The 18,714-nt window shown below is 39.8% G+C and overlaps 1 protein-coding gene across 7 annotated transcripts in view; it reads right to left on the reverse strand.

Moving 5' to 3' along the window:
• Positions 1-18,714, reverse strand: part of ARHGAP10 (Rho GTPase activating protein 10) — a 253,278-nt gene that overhangs the window by 65,243 nt on the left and 169,321 nt on the right. For all 7 annotated transcript variants that reach the window (XM_054690276.1, XM_054690272.1, XM_054690274.1 and 4 more), the window contains 4 exons: positions 17,837-17,924; positions 10,533-10,591; positions 2,998-3,103; positions 1,490-1,649 (listed from right to left, as the gene is read on the reverse strand). In XM_054690276.1, coding sequence (XP_054546251.1) covers positions 1,490-1,649; positions 2,998-3,103; positions 10,533-10,591; positions 17,837-17,924 — 413 coding nt within the window. The remainder of the gene's footprint in view (positions 1-1,489; positions 1,650-2,997; positions 3,104-10,532; positions 10,592-17,836; positions 17,925-18,714) is intronic.

The raw sequence follows: 18,714 nt of genomic DNA on the forward strand, positions 1-18,714 counted from the left end.
TTCCCAGCAGAAAAGTCAGGTACTTAACGTCCCAGCTTCAAATAAGAGAAGAAAATAGGAGCCGCAGCATGAAATGCCAATCCTTTTATGCCAGAGTAAGACACAGAGCCCAGATTTTCACAAATAAATTGCATAAAAGTTCCCTAATTGGGACTTAATCTAATGATGGCTGTGCCACCAAACATTGTCTCAAAGCTGTGGTCTCATTTCTTTTTCTGTAAGTGCACAGTAGCCATCATTCCATGAAGCTGTCTGGCGAGCCCAGTGCATGTGGCTTAAGGACAGTGAGACAGGATTATAAAAGCAGGCATAAATTCATCACCAGCTACGGCCCCCCAAAAGATATCCAAACATGTCTATAAACAAATTGCTGTCACTATACTGGGAAAGAAAATTTTCCAATCGAGTTTCATCTTTTCAGTGGGATCCAGTATTTGCACAAGCTAGAACCCCAAAAATCTCCTGCCCTGCTCCCCGTAAAGGGACCACACCTGTGTTGCTCAGTCTCTTTCCCACTTGGTCTCTCCCCTCAAACCATACTGCATACATCAACTCATCATTAAGTGTTCCTGTGCATCTGCTATGTACCACATATTACTCTACGTGTACAGAAAGACCGCTGCCCTCCAGTGTCTAGCAGGGAGAAAGAGCTAACAACTAAGAAAATAAGCAAATTACGTAGCACGTCAGACAGGGGCAAGGGCGATAGGATACAGGCTCCAGAACAGGGTTCTAACTCCCTTATTTGATCTGCTTTACATCAGGATTGTAATAAACATCCTTACATCCCAGCACCAAATGCACGCATTTCACAGAATCTCAAATTAAAAAAAAAAAAAAAAAAAAAAAAAACACCTCACTGGAAACATGTAACTGCTATAATGCAATCGATAAAAAAAATGCTAATCTAAAAAAAAAAAAAAAGCTTTAAACAAATGACCCCGCATTTAAACAGGTCTCAAATTCCCTATCTTTTAAGGCAGAAGTGAGAAAAATGATTAGCAAGGTCCAGATCTATCACTGATAGAATAAAAAGTCTAAAGGTTCTTGAAAGACTCTAACAGAGAACAGGTAATAAGACGTGTCACCTAAAAGATTATTCACTTTAAACCAGAGAATATTAACCTGGGGTCCCCCTGAAATTATTAACACAGCTGGGGGAGTAGGCTAGCTAATACGGAAAAACAATTTCAGTGAGAAATCCAAAGACAGGCACAAAGGCTACAAAATTCTAAATCGTTTACAATGGCATGGCACAAATTCACTTTCATCACAAATGTTTCTTCCTTAAACCAATGAGACAAGAGAAGACCAGGGAAGCGTCAGGTTATGGAAGTCTACCAGGGCTGAAGCTCAACGAGAACGTCACAGAACCAAGCTCACCATGATAATAAAATCATATAAAAACAAAAGAAGGGAAAATTCAGAGGCTCTTGTACGTCACATGGTCCTACAGCCAAACCAGCAACTATTAACGAAGAAGTCTTACCTTTTCATGGTTTTCAATTAAGATTTCCACAACAATATTCTGAAACTTCAAATCCATGATGGCAGCCACAGTTTCTTCCTGTGGCCTCATCAGAGTCGGTCCAAACACCACTCCTAAATTTGCCACCGTCATCAGGTTCTGCTTGGAGTGATTTGAAACACTAAGATGGAAGAGGTGAATAAACAAAGGTCTCTGGGTAAAAGGCAGGCAATAGCTGCAAAGTACAGGATTCTGCTCTGTCCATTCCGCTCTATTTCCCTAAAAACCAGGAGTCCAAGATTTGGTTGTCCTCATGGTCTACCCCTAAAATAAGCAGATCTGACAAAACTCTACGTGCTGAGGCCCTGTCTACTTCCCACTTCTCTCTGAACTCTGCTCTAGCCACACTGGCTTTCTGAGTAATCCCACATATACCAGATGTGTGTCCTCACACCGGCTGTTCTCTCCTACTTAAAACACCCCTTTTTTCCCCAGATTATTATGCCCTTGCTTCCAGAGACTCTAAGGCTACATGCAGTTCTAAGAATTTCCTTCAAAAGCACACAGAGCTTGGTCAGAGTATTCATTCTCACCCCTTCAGTCCACAACTACTTACTGTGCAGTGAGCAACCTGGACAACTGTCCATGGTCATCCTGCCCTTGAATTCTAGTCTCCACTCAAAGGTCTCATTCACAATGAGATGTTCCATAACAACCCTCTCTCTAGCCTCACACCTGACATGTATTTTCCACCCCCTCACTTCACTTTGTAAATTCATCTGTAATCTCCCTCATAGAAAGAAGGGACAGGACCTCCTCAAACTAGAGACTCTGTCTATCTTATCCAATTCTGTATCTTTGTATTCACTAGCACCTCGGCCAAATGAATGATTGGCTGTACTAATATTAGGGCCGTAGGCAGGTGTCAATACCCTCTGGCCTTCAGTTTTCCTTTTTGTTAAAATAAAGGTCCTAAAACACAATGTTCCCTCATCTTCCTCTCGTCTCTAAAATTCTGTAATTATTGTGACGTAGGAGTCATTTTTATGTGAAGAAAGAGTTAATGTCTCAACTGAATGATTCAATTTTGCTTACTTTTTTAAAAAGGAAGTAAAAAGAAAGGAATGGACCCTATGAAATAACTACTTATTACTGGATTAAGTAAACTTAAAGGACATGTTTAAACTTAGAGAGTTAGGTAGGTGTGAAACCAAGCTAAATATGCTAACAGTCTTATAATCACATTTCCAAAATCTGTGTACAGGGAAATGTGTAATATTCTCTTCTCTTACTTCACATCAACCCCGAGTTGCTGGCAGCGATGTTAAGCAAATAATTACCCGACTTTACGAGAGCATCCTATTTCAATACTCTTGTCCAAAACACACACAATGAGTCAAATCTCCAGCCTGCCCTTCCAGGTGCGGTCCGAGGTATCGTGTACACTGCCTCAGTTCCAATCGCTACGACTCCAAGATCCCCACACAGCACCCAGAGCAAAACAAAGTTCAGACGAAAAAGAGGCTTACTTTGTTAAGTGTTTCACCAAAATATCCAACATTTCTTTATTTTTCTCTGGCAGTTTGTGGACCAGGAAATGGATAGCATTAACACGAGATTCTGGGCTGCCACTTTCTTTAAGAAAAAAGAAAAACAGTTCAGTTAGGATGGGACTCAGAACCAAGCATATTCCTAAAAATCGATTACAATGGTTCATCTGTTCACCTTTTCAACCAGAATTTAAGCACATGTTGCTACCTGTAGGAGGAAAAGGAGCTTATCTCCTATGCCCCCCTGAAGAGGTAGTTACATCTGGCACCTTTTCCTCTGTTCCTATGGAAGAACAGAGCTCCTGTGGGGCCTCCTTCCAGTGCACTTCATCTGTTCACCACACATATGAGGGAGGCTGGTCACTAGATCACAGCTCCACAAAAGGTTGCAAATAAAATACCAGCAAATACGATATCCCCTGTTTGGATTGAATTTTATTTCCAAAAAAAGAATTCTACCTTCCGGTACTTCAACATGCTTATTTGAAATGCAATCGGGATTTCTTTTGCTCAAGTGTGGTAAGACACGCAGACACAGAAGCGGCTGTCATGAATGAAGCAATTTACACCAAGAGGTCCCCAGAAGCAGGGGACCTGCCATACCCTGCTGGTCTACCAGGGGAAGCACCAGGGTCAGTCGAGGAAAAACGGGGCAAGAAGCTGTAGTGCAGTTTCTGTGGAAAGGGACAGGAGGGAGAGAGTAAAGAGGCCTAGGGTTGGCTGGTTGTAATTTATCAGGGGCCTCTGGGACACAGGGGCTAATGTGAGTTATCCGGCACCCAGCCCCCAGCCCTGATGTGACCAGGACAGGAGAACACTGGTCTAAACTTCAAGAACATGAAAGGGGGAAGAGGATTCCATGTAGGTTCTAGATTGGTTGATCACAAGGGCTTCTGGGGTCCTGATAATAAGCAATTTCTTGATGGAGAAGCTAATTACATGGTATCTTCACTTGGGGAAGGGTCGCTGAGATATACACATTAGTTGTGCATATTTTGGTTATTTTACAACACAAATTTCACTTAATAAAAAGTACCCATGACAAACCTCACTCTAAGAAGGATGAGTCAGGACCTTTTAGGTTTAATCCCTCCAGAGTTTCCCTTCCTTTTTTGTAATGAAATGTTTCAACAGCCTAGGTCATTGAATCTGTCCGTGTCATTAAAGGGACTTCCTCACCATCGATGTTATGAAAAGTCAAGTAGCTTCCAAAGCTTGGACAGTTAAGTTTGTTCCAGTTCACCTTCCAATAGTCTTATTTGAGAGTAAGCAATGACATTTCACAACCGAGGACACTGAGACAGTGGTTACTAATAATAAGGAGGCAAAGGTTATGAAATGAAAAAGGTGAATGATAAACCAGAAAGCAAATCATCAAAGCTTGCTACAGGACTGAAAACTTGGATGTGGACTCAATTTGTCACAGAAAGCAAATGGACAGCTGTCAAAAGGCAGGGAAGAAAACATAATCAAGTCTTTAGCAATAAAGCCCTATTAAATAAAAGCTGGTGAAAACTTAAGGCAACAAAAATATAATACCATTTTCCACCACAGCTTTGATATGAAAAATAAAATTAAAGCAGGCGCTAAAAAAAAGTCAGAAATTCCAAAAAAAACAAAGGATAACTTTCATTTTGTACATTCAAATATTTCAGATTGAAAACTCTGCGCTAAAAAGCTATTCCTAAGTCATTTGACTACTCTATCATGAATTAACATCTCTCTCCAAAGAAAACCTACTTTTAATATTTTTAGATTTGCTAGGGAAATAGTTTCCCACCCTCTATGGATAAGGCTCTTCGTTTCTAAAAATAGCAGAATCAGTTTTGAAAAATAAAGTCAAAACCTTCCACGGCCGTTCTTGAGTCCTCTTCCTACTCTCATCTTGCTTGAAATCTCACACACACACATTTTTTCCAAATCTGCTCTTTCCCTCTTCTTCCAAAGAAATATTTTTCAGTAAGGCTTTAAAATGCAACTACATTCTTCATCTTGCTTGTTTTATGTTGACATTAACCAGAGCTTCCTATCAATGGCCATTTCCACATGGCGACAGCCCAGTTATAACTTAAAGTACTCCAAAAAGTCTTCTAAGGTAAATTTTCTTCAGTTGCTAATGCTATATGCCTCTTATTATATTTTTATTGCTATAAAGAGATGTAGAATGAAAAGTAAAACTTTTTTTTGAAACTAGGATACCAAATTAATCATAGCACCAAGTTCCCGAAGCAGGCCCGAGAATTAGGAGTTTACGGAAACAGTGAAAGCATTTTTAACTGTGAAGCCTTAGGTCGGCATCCACAACAACTGGCTGTCTAGATGCTTATGATGCTGGGTCAGCTAATGGCGACTAGAAAAGATTATTTTAATTTACTAGAGTTTATTAAAGACACACATCAGATGAATGCCAATTATTCAATTTTTAGATGTCATAAGTCAATAAAATTTTGGGAAGTTTGGGAAACTTTGGTGAAGCATTAGCAATAACCACCCAAGGAGCAAGGAGTTTTGATGAAAGACAAGCACCGCAGCTCTTCTGTGGGGCATACATCACTCCATCAGCTAAGATGGTTCCATGTCACTTAAGCATTCCATTTCTTTAATTTGCACGCTCCTGCGTCTTTTCTCCCAAGACCACATGCCTTCATCTTGTTCCTTGTGCTGGTTTACTGACAAGGATAGAACATTCTGGGTATACCAACAGGATTTAATGCCCTAAATCCTACAATAGTTCTATTTCTCACCATAAAGGATGACAGAGTTTTATTGGTTATATTTTTGCTTCCCAGGTGGCTTGACTACAGGAAGAAAACATACCGAACCTGGCAAGACCTAATACAAGGAGTCGTGCATGGCAGTGTTACTCACAGCAGCCAAGTCAAGGAACCAACCTAAATGCCCATCAACAGCTGACTGGAGAAAGATACTGTGGAACACATACCCCATGAAATACTACTCAGCTACACTAAAAAGATGAAAAAGTGCCTCTGGGGACAAAATAGTGGAATTGAGGTGATGATGCTTAGCGAAATAAGTTAGAAGTGAAAGACAGTTACCGGATGGTTTCACTCATTTGCAGAATATAAATAACCAAAGCAAACAAGCTGTCATAACACAACAAAAAAATCATTCTTAGACTCTGTGAAAAATATAATGATTACTGAAGGGGGAAGGGTGAAAAGGGGGTTAGTATTGACATTGGATCAGAGAAACCTGTGCCTCCAGGAAGGTTGAAGATATAATCACATAATTACATAGCTGTGCAAATAACTGGCAAGTCAATGAAATGAAGGAAAATACTAAAAAATAATATAGCAAGACAAATATTCTCATCCTTGGGAAATTTTCCATGTGACACCACATTGGGCACCAGGCTTTGGCTGCCATTCTTTTAAAAAATATATACATTTATTTATTTATGCATATAAGAACTGGGGTATGGGCCAGAGGTGCAGGGAGTGACAGGATCTACCAGAGACAGAGTGGGAAACAGAACAGGCAGACTGACTGAAATACACTGCTGAGGGGAGCAGCGGGCAAGACAGGAGAGGTCTGCTGCACCATGTGGGTAGCTTCCTGGCCAGGGATCAAACTCATGCTGCAGTGGCTGTGGATAGCTTCATAGGTTGCGTCTCAACCCCTTGCACCACCAGGGAGGGCCTGGTTGCCATTCTTAACCTAAGTTTAACGGGAGTCCAACCCTGACACTTGGGTCATCTCTTACCAGTGTTGTGACATATCAAGGACTCCGAGCCCAAAGGCCCAGACACTGGCCATGACCTACAACACCTTCACCATGTGGGCAAATTCGCTAGCTTCCCTGCACAGACCAAGTATAAAATGCATGCTTAGTTTAGGAATTTCTGTACCGAAAGTTCATTAGTCCTCTCACAAGATGGTACGAAATAATAATAGCTGTGTGGTTGTGTGCGTGTGTGTGTTCCTCACACAGAAACCTTTTTTTTCCTTATTTGTTCATGCATAAAAGAACTGGGGTGCAGGCCAGGGGGTGAGAGGATTCACCAGAGACAGAGTGGGGAGCAGAACAGGCAGAAGGACCGAAGTACACTGCTGAGAGAAGCAGTGGGGAGACAGGAGAGGTCTGCTGCACCATGTGGGTCAGCCGCCCCGGCTGGGGCTCAAACTTGTGTTGCAATGGCTGGCAATAGCTTGATAGTGCTGTGTCTTTAACCCCTGTGCCACCAGGGAGGCCCCTCACACAGAAATCTTAAATCATTCTAAATAAAGATGCTCAGTGAATATTTTGTTCAAATTTTAGTCTTTGCACCTACTTTCTGACACAGAGCTCCTAGCTGGGGCCTCTGTAATTTTCTGAGTGACAGGGGAGTATCTGAGACCCAGGTCCTAAATCCCGTGGAATTTCCTGACTGACAGGAACATCATTCATTGAAAGGAGGTGACTTTTTTGTTGGTTCCTAGAAGGGTGCTGGCTGACAAGAGCAAACTATGATTGGAAACTAAGAATTTTCAACCACATTATCAAAGAAGGGAGAGGGGATGGAAATGGAGTTCATAATCAATTTTACCTACATGATGACACCCCATAAAAACCCCTATAGCACAGGGTTCCAAGAGCTTCCAGGTAAGGGAACACATCTATAGACTGGGAGGGTAACACCCAACTCCACAGGGACAGACGCACTCAGGGCCTGTCTGGACCTTGCCCTGTGTACTTCTTCACCTGGCTGTTCATCTCCTTTACCAAGCCCTTTATTATATAATCATCTGGTAAACCTAAGTTTTTCCCTGATTTCTATGAGCCATTCTAGAAAATTCTCATATCCAAGGTGGGGGTGTATGGGAACACTGATTTATAGACAGTCAGAGGTATAAGGAACAACGTGGGAATGGTGACATGTCTGAAATGGAGGCACTCTTGTGGGGCTGAGTCCTTAACTGATGTCACCGCTATCTAGAATCAGAACCGAACTAAATGAATTGGTTGGGGGGAGGAGAGGCACCATTTGGTGACCAGAAGTCTCAGGAGTGAAGTGGTGTGTCTGTGTAACTATAGGAAAAGCCCAGGAGTAATTTTCCAAGACAGATGGTCTCTCATTCCTTTTAACAATTTTAGTTAACTCTCTGAGCTGAGACTCTTTTAATTATCTCAAAAAAAATTTTTTAATTCCCCAATACATTCAGCAAGTCAATTGATTCTTTTAGAATGAAGAACAAAACATGCTTCCTTTTTTTGTGGTAACAACAAAGAAATGAAAGTCCTATTTGTATAATGAACTCCAGAAATTAACTCATAGGTGCTTTCTCAACAGAACTCTGCAGGAAAGAAACGGATGAGAGAAGATAAAGGGACCCAGGGAAACCTTGAGAACTCTCAGCGGGGAGGGTGGAGGAGACATCTCAACACCGCGGAACAGATGGAAACCACCACAGATGACTAAAAGGAATCAAAAATGAGTTTCCATGCTGAAGTGGGAGGCGGCAACAAAGATGGTGATGCTGGGCAATTTTAGCCGTCGACTCAGCAGACAGACACTTGAGCAAAACAAGGCACTCTCTGACATTGTTAACAGAAAATGATCGCATATTTTAACCGCGATTCCAATTTTCCAACAATATTCAAAAGGGGAAGCTAATGTTGGTAAACGGTTTTATGCAATACTTGAAAGTACATGTGCAAAAGATTAAAGCATCTGAGAGAGGCACATGAGAGAAGAATCCTCGCAAGGGATTCAAATACAAAAAAATTAAAATCTACACTGGAAATGCTGGGGCCTAAAACACACCCATTTAATACACTTACTTTTTCTCACTAAATTAGGTAACCACAGGTCCATTCCAACCACATCTCCACTTAGGAAAAAACCTATGCCAATAACTACAGTCGTTTCAGTATTTCTGTAGAACAGGCCTGCAATTCAAATCACTGTAAAGACTCTCACTGCATCCCTACTAAGTTAGCAAGCCATCAGGGTAGGTGATGATACTTTCTGTCTTTATACCACCTCTCCCACCACATTATTCAAAGAGCCTCGGCAAACTCTTTAAACCCATGTCTCACCACCAAGGACTTCATCACCACTTGATGAAGTGCCTTCATTTGGCAAAATATACTAACACTCACATCTCAGACTCGCTGGCTTCAGTTATAAGGCATGACCATTATAATGACACTAACTCATAATTAAAACCTTGTTTGATAATCACTTTATCTCTCTCCAATTCTCAAAGGATTCTAGATTAAAACTGGCACATTTCTGCTTTTTCCAGTTTTGCAAGCGAACATGAAACAATTGTCTTCCAACCAGAGTTTCATTTCTCTTCCCCTGGTTTGCCAAAAATGCCACAGGGAAGAAATCAAAACAACGAAGCATTTGCTTGAGTTTTTGCCAAAAAAACTTTCCCCCACTTCCTTGATCACACAAACTCTCTTTAAAAAAAAAAAAAAAAAAACAAAAAAAAAACTCTTCCATATGAAAAATAATGTGCATAGAATGGTATTTTTGCTTTTTCCAAAAGCCTATTTTATATATAGTCTAATTGAACCTATACTTCGCTTCTTTACTATGAAGCTTTACATTGGCTGGAGTAAAGACCTCACAAGAAGATAACATTTAAAGTGATGTTGGGGCAGCAATAACATAGGACCCAAAGGAATTGCTCTAAGTTTTTCAACAGATTAAACTATGGAATGCTTCCAAGGGGGAAAAAAATCAAGGAAATGAAAATACAATTACAGCTACTGTCCAGTGCACCTGTGAAAACCAGTACCGGTTTTAGCCGGCAGAGCTGGGTTTTGAATTTTAAAACAAGATCCCCATAATCTGGGAAGTTACTTAACACATCTCAATCTTCACATCCTTAACTCTTAAATACCTAGCACCACCTTATTTCAGAAGACCACATGTTGAACATAAAAACTGAGGTGTATAATATAGGGAAGACAAGAGGGCTTCAAAGACTAAAACGCACCAAAACCCAATATCATAAATATTTTACCAATTGCAGGCCTTTTTCATTTTCATATTCTATCGCATATAATTTACTCTCTATCACTTACTGTGTGGGCTTCTAGAATTATCTGACAATATTCCTTTTGCCTATAATTTCTACCTAAATATCTTTCAATGCGAAGCCATTTCCAACCTACTGATCTCTCCCTATCAGCTAATCTCCCCAGCCTTCTGCAAGCTAAATACTTCTGTGTTCCCATAACATTTTCTTCATGTTGTCAGATATGTATGTAGGTCCTAATACTTGCTAGAAAATTAGCCATTATCTTCATGGTTCTATATATCCAGTGTCTATCACTGGCTCGCACAAAGTTGGCAAGAAATAAACATCTATGAATGAAATGAGTATCATAACTGCCCCTTTTGCACCTTCTAAAAGGATAAAGAAACCAGACATCTTCTAAAACCATCTCTATATTTCACACAGATAACAATAACATCAAATTAAAATTTTCATATGGAAATTACAACTTATATATACCGCGACCTACAACACTCTATGTACCTCCAAAGAATACTTACTGGCTGGGACAATAAATTCCCCATGTAACTCATAGGTCATAAGAGGTTCTGGAAGACTCCTGTATGAAAAGACAGTTCAGAATTATCAAACAAATCCAAACAGGTCATACTCTGCATGCATTTTTTTTTATAAAGGTATATTAAAAGTGTGTGCATTTCTTAGATCATGTGTGAAACTTCCTTAGGGGAAAACTTTACATATCAAAAAGATACATAAATCAAATGTTTGCTTTATTGTTATCGGCACCAGGCACTATCAAAGCACAAGCAGCCACAATTCCCATCAGATCTGAGGCACGGTATTTTATATTTAATCTTGGAAAGCACCTTTAGAAACATCTGACTTTATATATAAAACTTCTTTCCACACACTGATAGATTTAAAATCAAATATTGTACCCAACCAGAGGTAAGCACATTGTTTTGAGAATCATCTCTAGGATAGTAATCGGGCCACCCCAGTGGCACAGCAGGTTGAGCTCAGTGCTGTGAAGCTGTCCACAGCCTCTGCAGCACCAGTCCGATCCCCAGCCAGACAGGGAGAAAGCCCACATGGCGCGGCAGACCTCTCCTGTCTCGCCCCCTGCTCCCCTCAGCAGTGCCTTCGGTCCGTCTGTCTGTTCTGTTCCCCGCTGTCACTGGTGAATTCTCTCACCCTCCTGCTCCTCTGGCCTGTACCCCAGTTATTGTACAAATAAATAAATCAATCTTAAAAAAAACTTAAAAAAAGATAATAATCGAAGATGCCACAAAAAATATTAGAAGATATTAAATAAACTAGAAGAAAACGAATTCTCTCCTCTTATGTAACTATTAAAAAGACTCATTTTTTTTGCTTATATATAACAAGAGACACAAGATATAACACCACAAGAGACAAAAAATATAACGAACTGCTGACAGTTTTAAAAATACACATTTTAATTTTCTACAAAACAGATTACATAAATTCCACAGTCCAGTCAACCTTTACACATATCTTAAATTTTAAAACACCAGATCTCCCAACTTTACAAACACTGAAACAATGATCAATCTGTACAGCTGTTCTGGAAGGCAATCTGGCATAGTGTTAGGAAATATAAAAAAGATTTAAATCACATAACCCAGAAATCCCTCTTCAAGCACTTTCAAAAAATCAGAAATGCCCCTCCCTTAAGAAACCTTCAACATAAACAAAAGCCAAGAAAAATGTCAGGGATAAAGTCATTTCATACTGACAAAGGGGTCCATTCAAGAAAATATCACATTCCTAAATGTTAATAGATCAATAACAGAAACTTCAAAATACAGGAAGCAAAAAATGATGGCACTGCAAGAAGAAATGTACAAATCTACAACCAAGGCTGGAGAGTCAAAAATTGACAGAACAAGTAAACAGAAAATCAGTTAGGATGCAGGATGTCTGAACAAAGACATAAAGCAATTCACCTAACCGGTATGTCCATCACCTAGATGACAGTCCATCCAACAACAGCAGAATATTCATTCTTTCCCAGTGCTCATGGAATATTTATCAAGGTAATCCATATTCTAAGCTATGAAACAGAACTCAATACATTTTAAAAGTTCCCAGGTGTTTCTCTGATTAAAATTGTAACTGGATTATCAATAACAGAAAGGTATCTGGAAAACCCCTTTGTCCATTTCATCTAAACTGTTGGCATTTATGAACATAAAATTATTCATACTGTAACAAAAAGGTATCTGAAAAACCTCCAAAAAAGGGTAAGTAGGAACTGTTTTGAACTTAATGAAAACATAACATATCAGAATTTGAGGGATGTTCATGAAGCAGTAGGGAAAATTATACCAGTAAACACCAATATTAGAAAAGAGAAAAGACCTTAAAACAGTAACCTCACTTCCCATCCTAAAGAGCCAGGGGGAATAAAAGAGTAATTTGAACCAAGGTAAGCAGAAGAGAAAAAAATAAAAAAGATGAGAGCAGAAGTCAATGAAATGTGAGAAAAATAGAGAAAATAAATTCAAAATTGGTTCTTTGAAATAATCAATAAAATTAACAAATCTAACCAAATTAATTAAGAAAAACAGGAGAAAACAAACTATTAAGAATGTCAGGAATAACAGAGGTAATGACATAATCACTGCAGGTACAAAGGTATTAAAAAGAAAACAATGGTATTAACAGTCTCATGTCCATAAATATCGACAATTTAAATGAAATGAACAAGGCTCCAAGAGTCATGAACTACAAAAGCTTATTTCAGAAAGTAATTGGTAACCTGCACAGTCCCACCTCTATGAGAGAAACTGAATTTGTAATTAAAATCTTCCCAGTAAGAAAACTAGATGCCCACATGACTTCACTGGTGAATTCTACCAAACAATTAAGGCGGCAGTAATACCAATTCTATACAAATTCTTATAGAAATAATGAAGGACTAAATCTAACTCATTCTTTGAGGCCACCATTATCCTGGCACCAAAATTAAACAAGAAAGTACTAACCAATAGCACTCCTGGGCATGGATGCAAGTATTCTAAATAAAGATAAATAAAAGGATAATACACATTGTGACCGAGTTTGTTAAAGAGATGCAAAATTGTCTTAATATTTAAAAAAAAAAAGCAATGTATTCCATACACTAGTACCAAAAAAAAAAAAAAAAAGAAAGCATGATCACAGTATGATCATCATCATCTCAAAAGAGAATTCAGAGAAAGAGTTCTTCCCACAACTGTCCTAGAACCAGACATTGACACACAAAGATGAATTTGGATCCAAACCTGATATCTGATGTAAAAATTAACTGAAAACAGGTATCAGATCTGTGTTAAAACCTTAAATTGTAAAACCTCTAGAAGAAAATATAAAACAAACACTCCTGTATCTTTGAACTAGGCAAAGATTTCTTGATACATCACCAAAAGTACAGTCCATAAAAAGAAAACTAACTGCTTTGTGAAAGAAACTATCAAGAGAATGAAAAGACAAACCACAGCTTAAAGAAAACATTTGCAAAGCATTTATGTGAGAAAGGACTTACATTCGAAATAAATGAAGAATTATCAAGATACAAAAACAACCCAATTTTTTGAACTGCATGTAAGACCTACATAGAAACTTCACCCAAGAAGATACACTAATGACAAACAAGGACAAAAAGTAACATTTAACATATTGATCACCGCAGAAGTACAAATTAAAAGCACAATAAAATATTTCCATTCACCATTTAAAGGGCTAAAATTAAGAAGACTGACTTATCAAGAGTTGGCAGGGATGCAGAGGAATCGCCACTCTGCTACAATGTTGGTAGGGATGTAAAGAAATAAAACCACCTCAGAAAAATCTGTCAGTTTCTCAGAAAGTTAAAAATACACCTCCCAGGGCCTCCCCGGTGGCGCAGTGGTTGAGCGCTGGGTTGCGAAGCTCCTCGTGGCCTCTGTGGCGCCGGATCGATCCCCGGCTGCTCCCCAGCCACCAGAGGAGGGTACCACATGGTGCGCAGACCTCTCCTGCCACCCGCTGCTCCCCTCAGCAGTGTACTTTGGTCCTTCTGCCTGCTCTGCTCCCCGCTCTGGCTCTGGTGAATTCTCTCACCCTCCCACGCTTCTGACTGTACCCAGTGCTTGTATAAACAAACAAATAAATAAACAAATAAATAAAAATATATGCCTCTAAAAAAAAAAAAAATACACCTCCCATAGGATCCAGACACTGCATTTGTAGGATTTACCCAAGAGAAATGAAAACCTGGGTTCACTGAAAGATTTGTGCACAGAGACTTTTAGTAACTTTATTTATAGTGGCCAGAAGCTACCAAACAACCCAAATATTCATCAAGAGGTAAATGGATAAATGTTAAAATTGTGATAATACAATGCAACACTAGCTAATAACAAGAAAGAAGGAACTATTAGTATATGCCACAACATTAGTGAATTTCTAATTATGCTCAACGGAAGAACCAAGGACACAGATATGGAAATAACCTAATCGTCCATCAATGAGCCAGTCGATAAAGAAAATGTGGTATAAACACACACACATACACACACACAGAAATACTACTCAGTTGGTTTCTTTGTTTCTTTTTAAAAAAGATAAAAGTCTTGCCACTGGCTGGCGAGACTTTGAGGAGATCGTACTAAGTGAAATAACTTGACAGAGAAAGATAAAGACAATACTGTATGACTTCATGAGGTGTAGAATATAAAGTAATGAAGCAAAGGACCAAACAAAACAAAGATTCTAGATACAGAGAACAGACTGGTGCACACCAGAGGGGGAGGGGGTGGGGCTGGGTAAAATGACAGGGGGTGCTGACTATACAGTGATGGACGGAAACTAGATTCTGGTGGTGATCAGGATGAAGTACAGACAGATGTTGAAGTATTCTGCACCTTGAAACCTAATGTTGCCTAAAATAAAAACTGATTTCAAAAAAAGACCCCAAATATTTAAAAATTTTATGCATACGGAATTATAGCAAATGCAAAATTTAATATATCATCACAGAAAGCATAAGGAATTGTGGGTGTGAGGGTAGGTTCACTGTCTTGATTATGCTGCTGTCTTTACAAACGTACACGTCAGACTTACACAGGCACACTGTAAATATGTGCAATCTATTGTGTATTAATTAAAAAGCAAATCAAATAGGTGGAAGATGGATTTAGAGGTAAATTGCTACATACAATTTAAGATCCTGGGTGCACACACACAGACTCATGCATGGTAACCACAGACACAGTCACTAAATTTAGAGCATTAGGGAAGAAAAGTGGTTGTGTTATTTCCTCTCCCCTTGCCTCTGCCCTGCCATCCCTACACTCTCATTGAAAGAGCAAAATGAAATCAATTATACCACAGCCTAAGTAAAGAGAGAGAAGGGGCCATCAAAAGAGTAAACCTGTGGGGTTTTGTTTCAAACTATGTACAAGCAGCAAGTAGCAAAGAAGGCGAATGGTGGCCTGGCAGAAATTAAAGAGTGTTGAAAAGAAAAGGGGAAATGAGAAGCCTTCAGAAAACCACAGAGAGCATTTCTTTTCCAATAAAAATGAATTTGTATCTAAATATCTTCTACAAGCTGCTTATATCATTGCCATATGTCTAACCGGGCAATGCAGCATAAACAATAAGTATTAAATATCGTTAATGTTAGGGAAGCAGTAATAAAAATGACAAGTTCCCCATACAAAATTTACTCATCCAAGTCACTGTACCTGTCAAGTTTCCACCCATCATCTTTGTGAGTTAGTTCTCCTTCGCCATCCTCTGTGATAGAGTTTGGGGCTATAAATCATAATAGTTAACCTGATGTGGCATTTTCTTCCCCGGAAGTCCTGCTCCAGGTAAAATCATTTTCCTCCAGGTAAAATCATTTTACTTAAAACATCACAAAGCTACTCATTTGTCCCCTCACAATGGGAAACTGCTATAATACACACATTGCTGGAAATCAAAATTATGGTCTGATCCAAACAGACAGGAAACCTGGTATTCAGTCTTGTAAAACACTGAAAGTTAGGGGGGGAAACTGCCTGAAGTCAGTAGAAGAGAAAAGCAAGATGCAGTATCCATGTGCCTCCCCCTCTTTCGGAGGTTCTGCTTCTTGTTTTAGTTTTGTGTTTGGGGGGTTGGCAATACTTTCCTCCAACGAGGTACCTGGGTCACTTGCAGTGAGACAAATTCAAGAGCAATTTGTTTTTTGTTATTTGGGGTTTTTTGGTGAGAATAGCCATATAAGGCTTCATGGCAGAGATGGGATTCGAACCCAGGACACTGGCTTTTGAGACCATGCTCTTGACCACTGCGCTGACACAAAGCATTAGCTTGGAATATAAACTTACAGTCGAAATGAAGGGAACGAAAAACTTGGTTTTCTCTCATTTTGGTGCATCAGCAGAGAAAGTGTCAACTATGTCTTAATTACGGCATTTTCAGTTGCTAAAAATAATGTTAGTGGAAAAGAACAGCAGCCTCAAGTTCAAATCTCCCAAGGCATCTGCCATTTGACGAGAACCACTTTATCACATTCAAGCAGAATGTGGATGTTGTTAGGAGCGAAGTAATATAAATAATAGCATCTCCTAATGTTCTACAGGCAACGTTTGCATCTAAGTGGCATTCAGGAGGATGATGCGAGGCAGTGAGTGATAAAGGCCAAGAAAGCAACACGAGACCAGGGACTACAAGCAATTAGCTTCAGAAAGTATCAGGAACCAAGAAGAAATTGTACATACTGAATAAAAAGATCCTCTAGTTTACAGACTAATTCCCCCACAGAAAGAACGAACCATGTGTAACAAAAGGTGGGGGAGGGGAGATGCAATTTATTGCAAAAGCACTGGACTGGGCCCTAAGTTTCCCACCGATCACTGAATCACCCTTGTCAATTTCTCCAGTCGCACCAGCAGGAGTTCACCAAACTGTGCATTGGGGTTTAACTCCCTCCAGGAGCGGCAGCATTCTTGGCTGGGCAGGTTAACCTGAGAGGTTCATTACGTTGTTGCACGACTCACCCATCCGCCCCTTCGTCATCTTACCAAGAGGCGACCTCTGCCACAGTGGACTTGTGGGGGGAAGGGCGGGCTGCCGTCTGCGCTGTAATGACTTTACCAGCCCATCCCTGCACTGCAGCCCCCAGATGCTATTAGCACCCTCTCCACCGATCTTGGCCACCCGAGAATGAAAGCCCCACGAGAACCAGAGCTTGAGTACAGCTGTGGGTTTTTTCCGTCTTTCTCTCCTTTTTCACTCTGTGCATGTGTTTTCATCTAACCTCAAGCACTTTATCATTAAATCCCTTTCTTTTTTAAAGAATGGGTAATGACTCAGACATACTGAGCTATTTGTTGAACTCTAGTGCTAAACCGTTCCTGTAATAAATGCGAAACTTAAGTTTATCTTAAAACCTCGCCTTGGAAACATCTCTCAAATAGCTGCGTATTTACAGATGTTATCATTATAAGCCTGTAAGTTCAAGTGGCTAAAGTGTAAGGTAAACATATCTTTATTTTATCCTAAAACATAAATAAAAGATTTAGTGGCTTCAATATTAGAAACATACTTGCTGTTTCTTAGCATTTAATGCCTAAAATGTCTACAATGATGACTTCAAAACCCAAGTCGATTCCCATTCTGTTCCGTTGCAATTTACTTCACAACAGGTGATGTTCGCCTAGTAATTACCTCACATCCTGGAACATACACCCTAAATGTACTTCTCTTTAATAAAGTGTAACTGAACGATCAAGACTCAGGTGCCAAGTTGGCATCTGTTGTGTGTTTGACATTCAGACTGTCCGCTCCTCTGTTACTGAGGGGAGCTTACCTCAAGTACTGCTTCAGGGCGCTTGTTATTGTTTTCACTTCCCAGTCGATGGAATTCTCCAGGTCCACCTCATTGCATGTCTTTACATCTAGAGCAAGACACAAAGGAAAAACATTTAAGACCTTCGACATCCCGAGGTCCTCTTGACTGGCTCACAAAACTTCCATTTTTCAATGGCCAAACCACAAAAAATTCATTCTGTGGTTTCTTATGAAAACATTCTATACAATTTCTTGTAACAGTATAAATCATGTTCTATTATTAGCCATTTCTAGCACTTAAAAAAACCTGTAATGGGGATCAAATTAAGGAGGAAAGGACTGGGCTGGGCGGAGGCAGCTGGGACACAGCACAGCACTTCAATATTCCCAAGTGCAAACCACGCACAGAGATTGTCGTGATTCTTAGTGAAGGTGCCACTCTGGTCTGTGCTGTGTCTGTGGCCACGGCTCTGTGTCCTAACAGGAAACAACCAGCCCCTTTTATGACAAAATGGCAAGAAGAGGGGTAAGTGTGGTCCAACACTCCTAAGATTCGTACTCATCAAATTAGCTTTCCGAAAATTAATACATGATCCACCAAATTAGAAACACGATGACGCAAACCTAAAAAGTCATTTATGTGGAGCTCCCACGTTAACACTGTAATTTACACACCCCGCCAGGAAATGTTTACTGGAAGTCTCTGCGGAGCACTCCTGACACTCCTTCTAAATTAAGCTAGAATTCTTTGTCTGAAAAGTGTGGTTATAAGGTATTTATTCCTAATGCCCTTTCAAATAGCTAGTAAGTTCTAAAGTAAGAGACCTGTGGCTGAGCGGGGAACAGAGACAGTAAGTGCTGGAGTGGAAAATGTCAATCCTGAGCAAAATGAAAAAG

The sequence above is a fragment of the Talpa occidentalis genome, unplaced genomic scaffold (assembly GCF_014898055.3).
Source record: "Talpa occidentalis isolate TD23 unplaced genomic scaffold, MPIMG_talOcc4v2.1 talOcc4.8, whole genome shotgun sequence".
In the NCBI taxonomy this organism is placed as follows: Eukaryota; Metazoa; Chordata; class Mammalia; order Eulipotyphla; family Talpidae; genus Talpa; species Talpa occidentalis.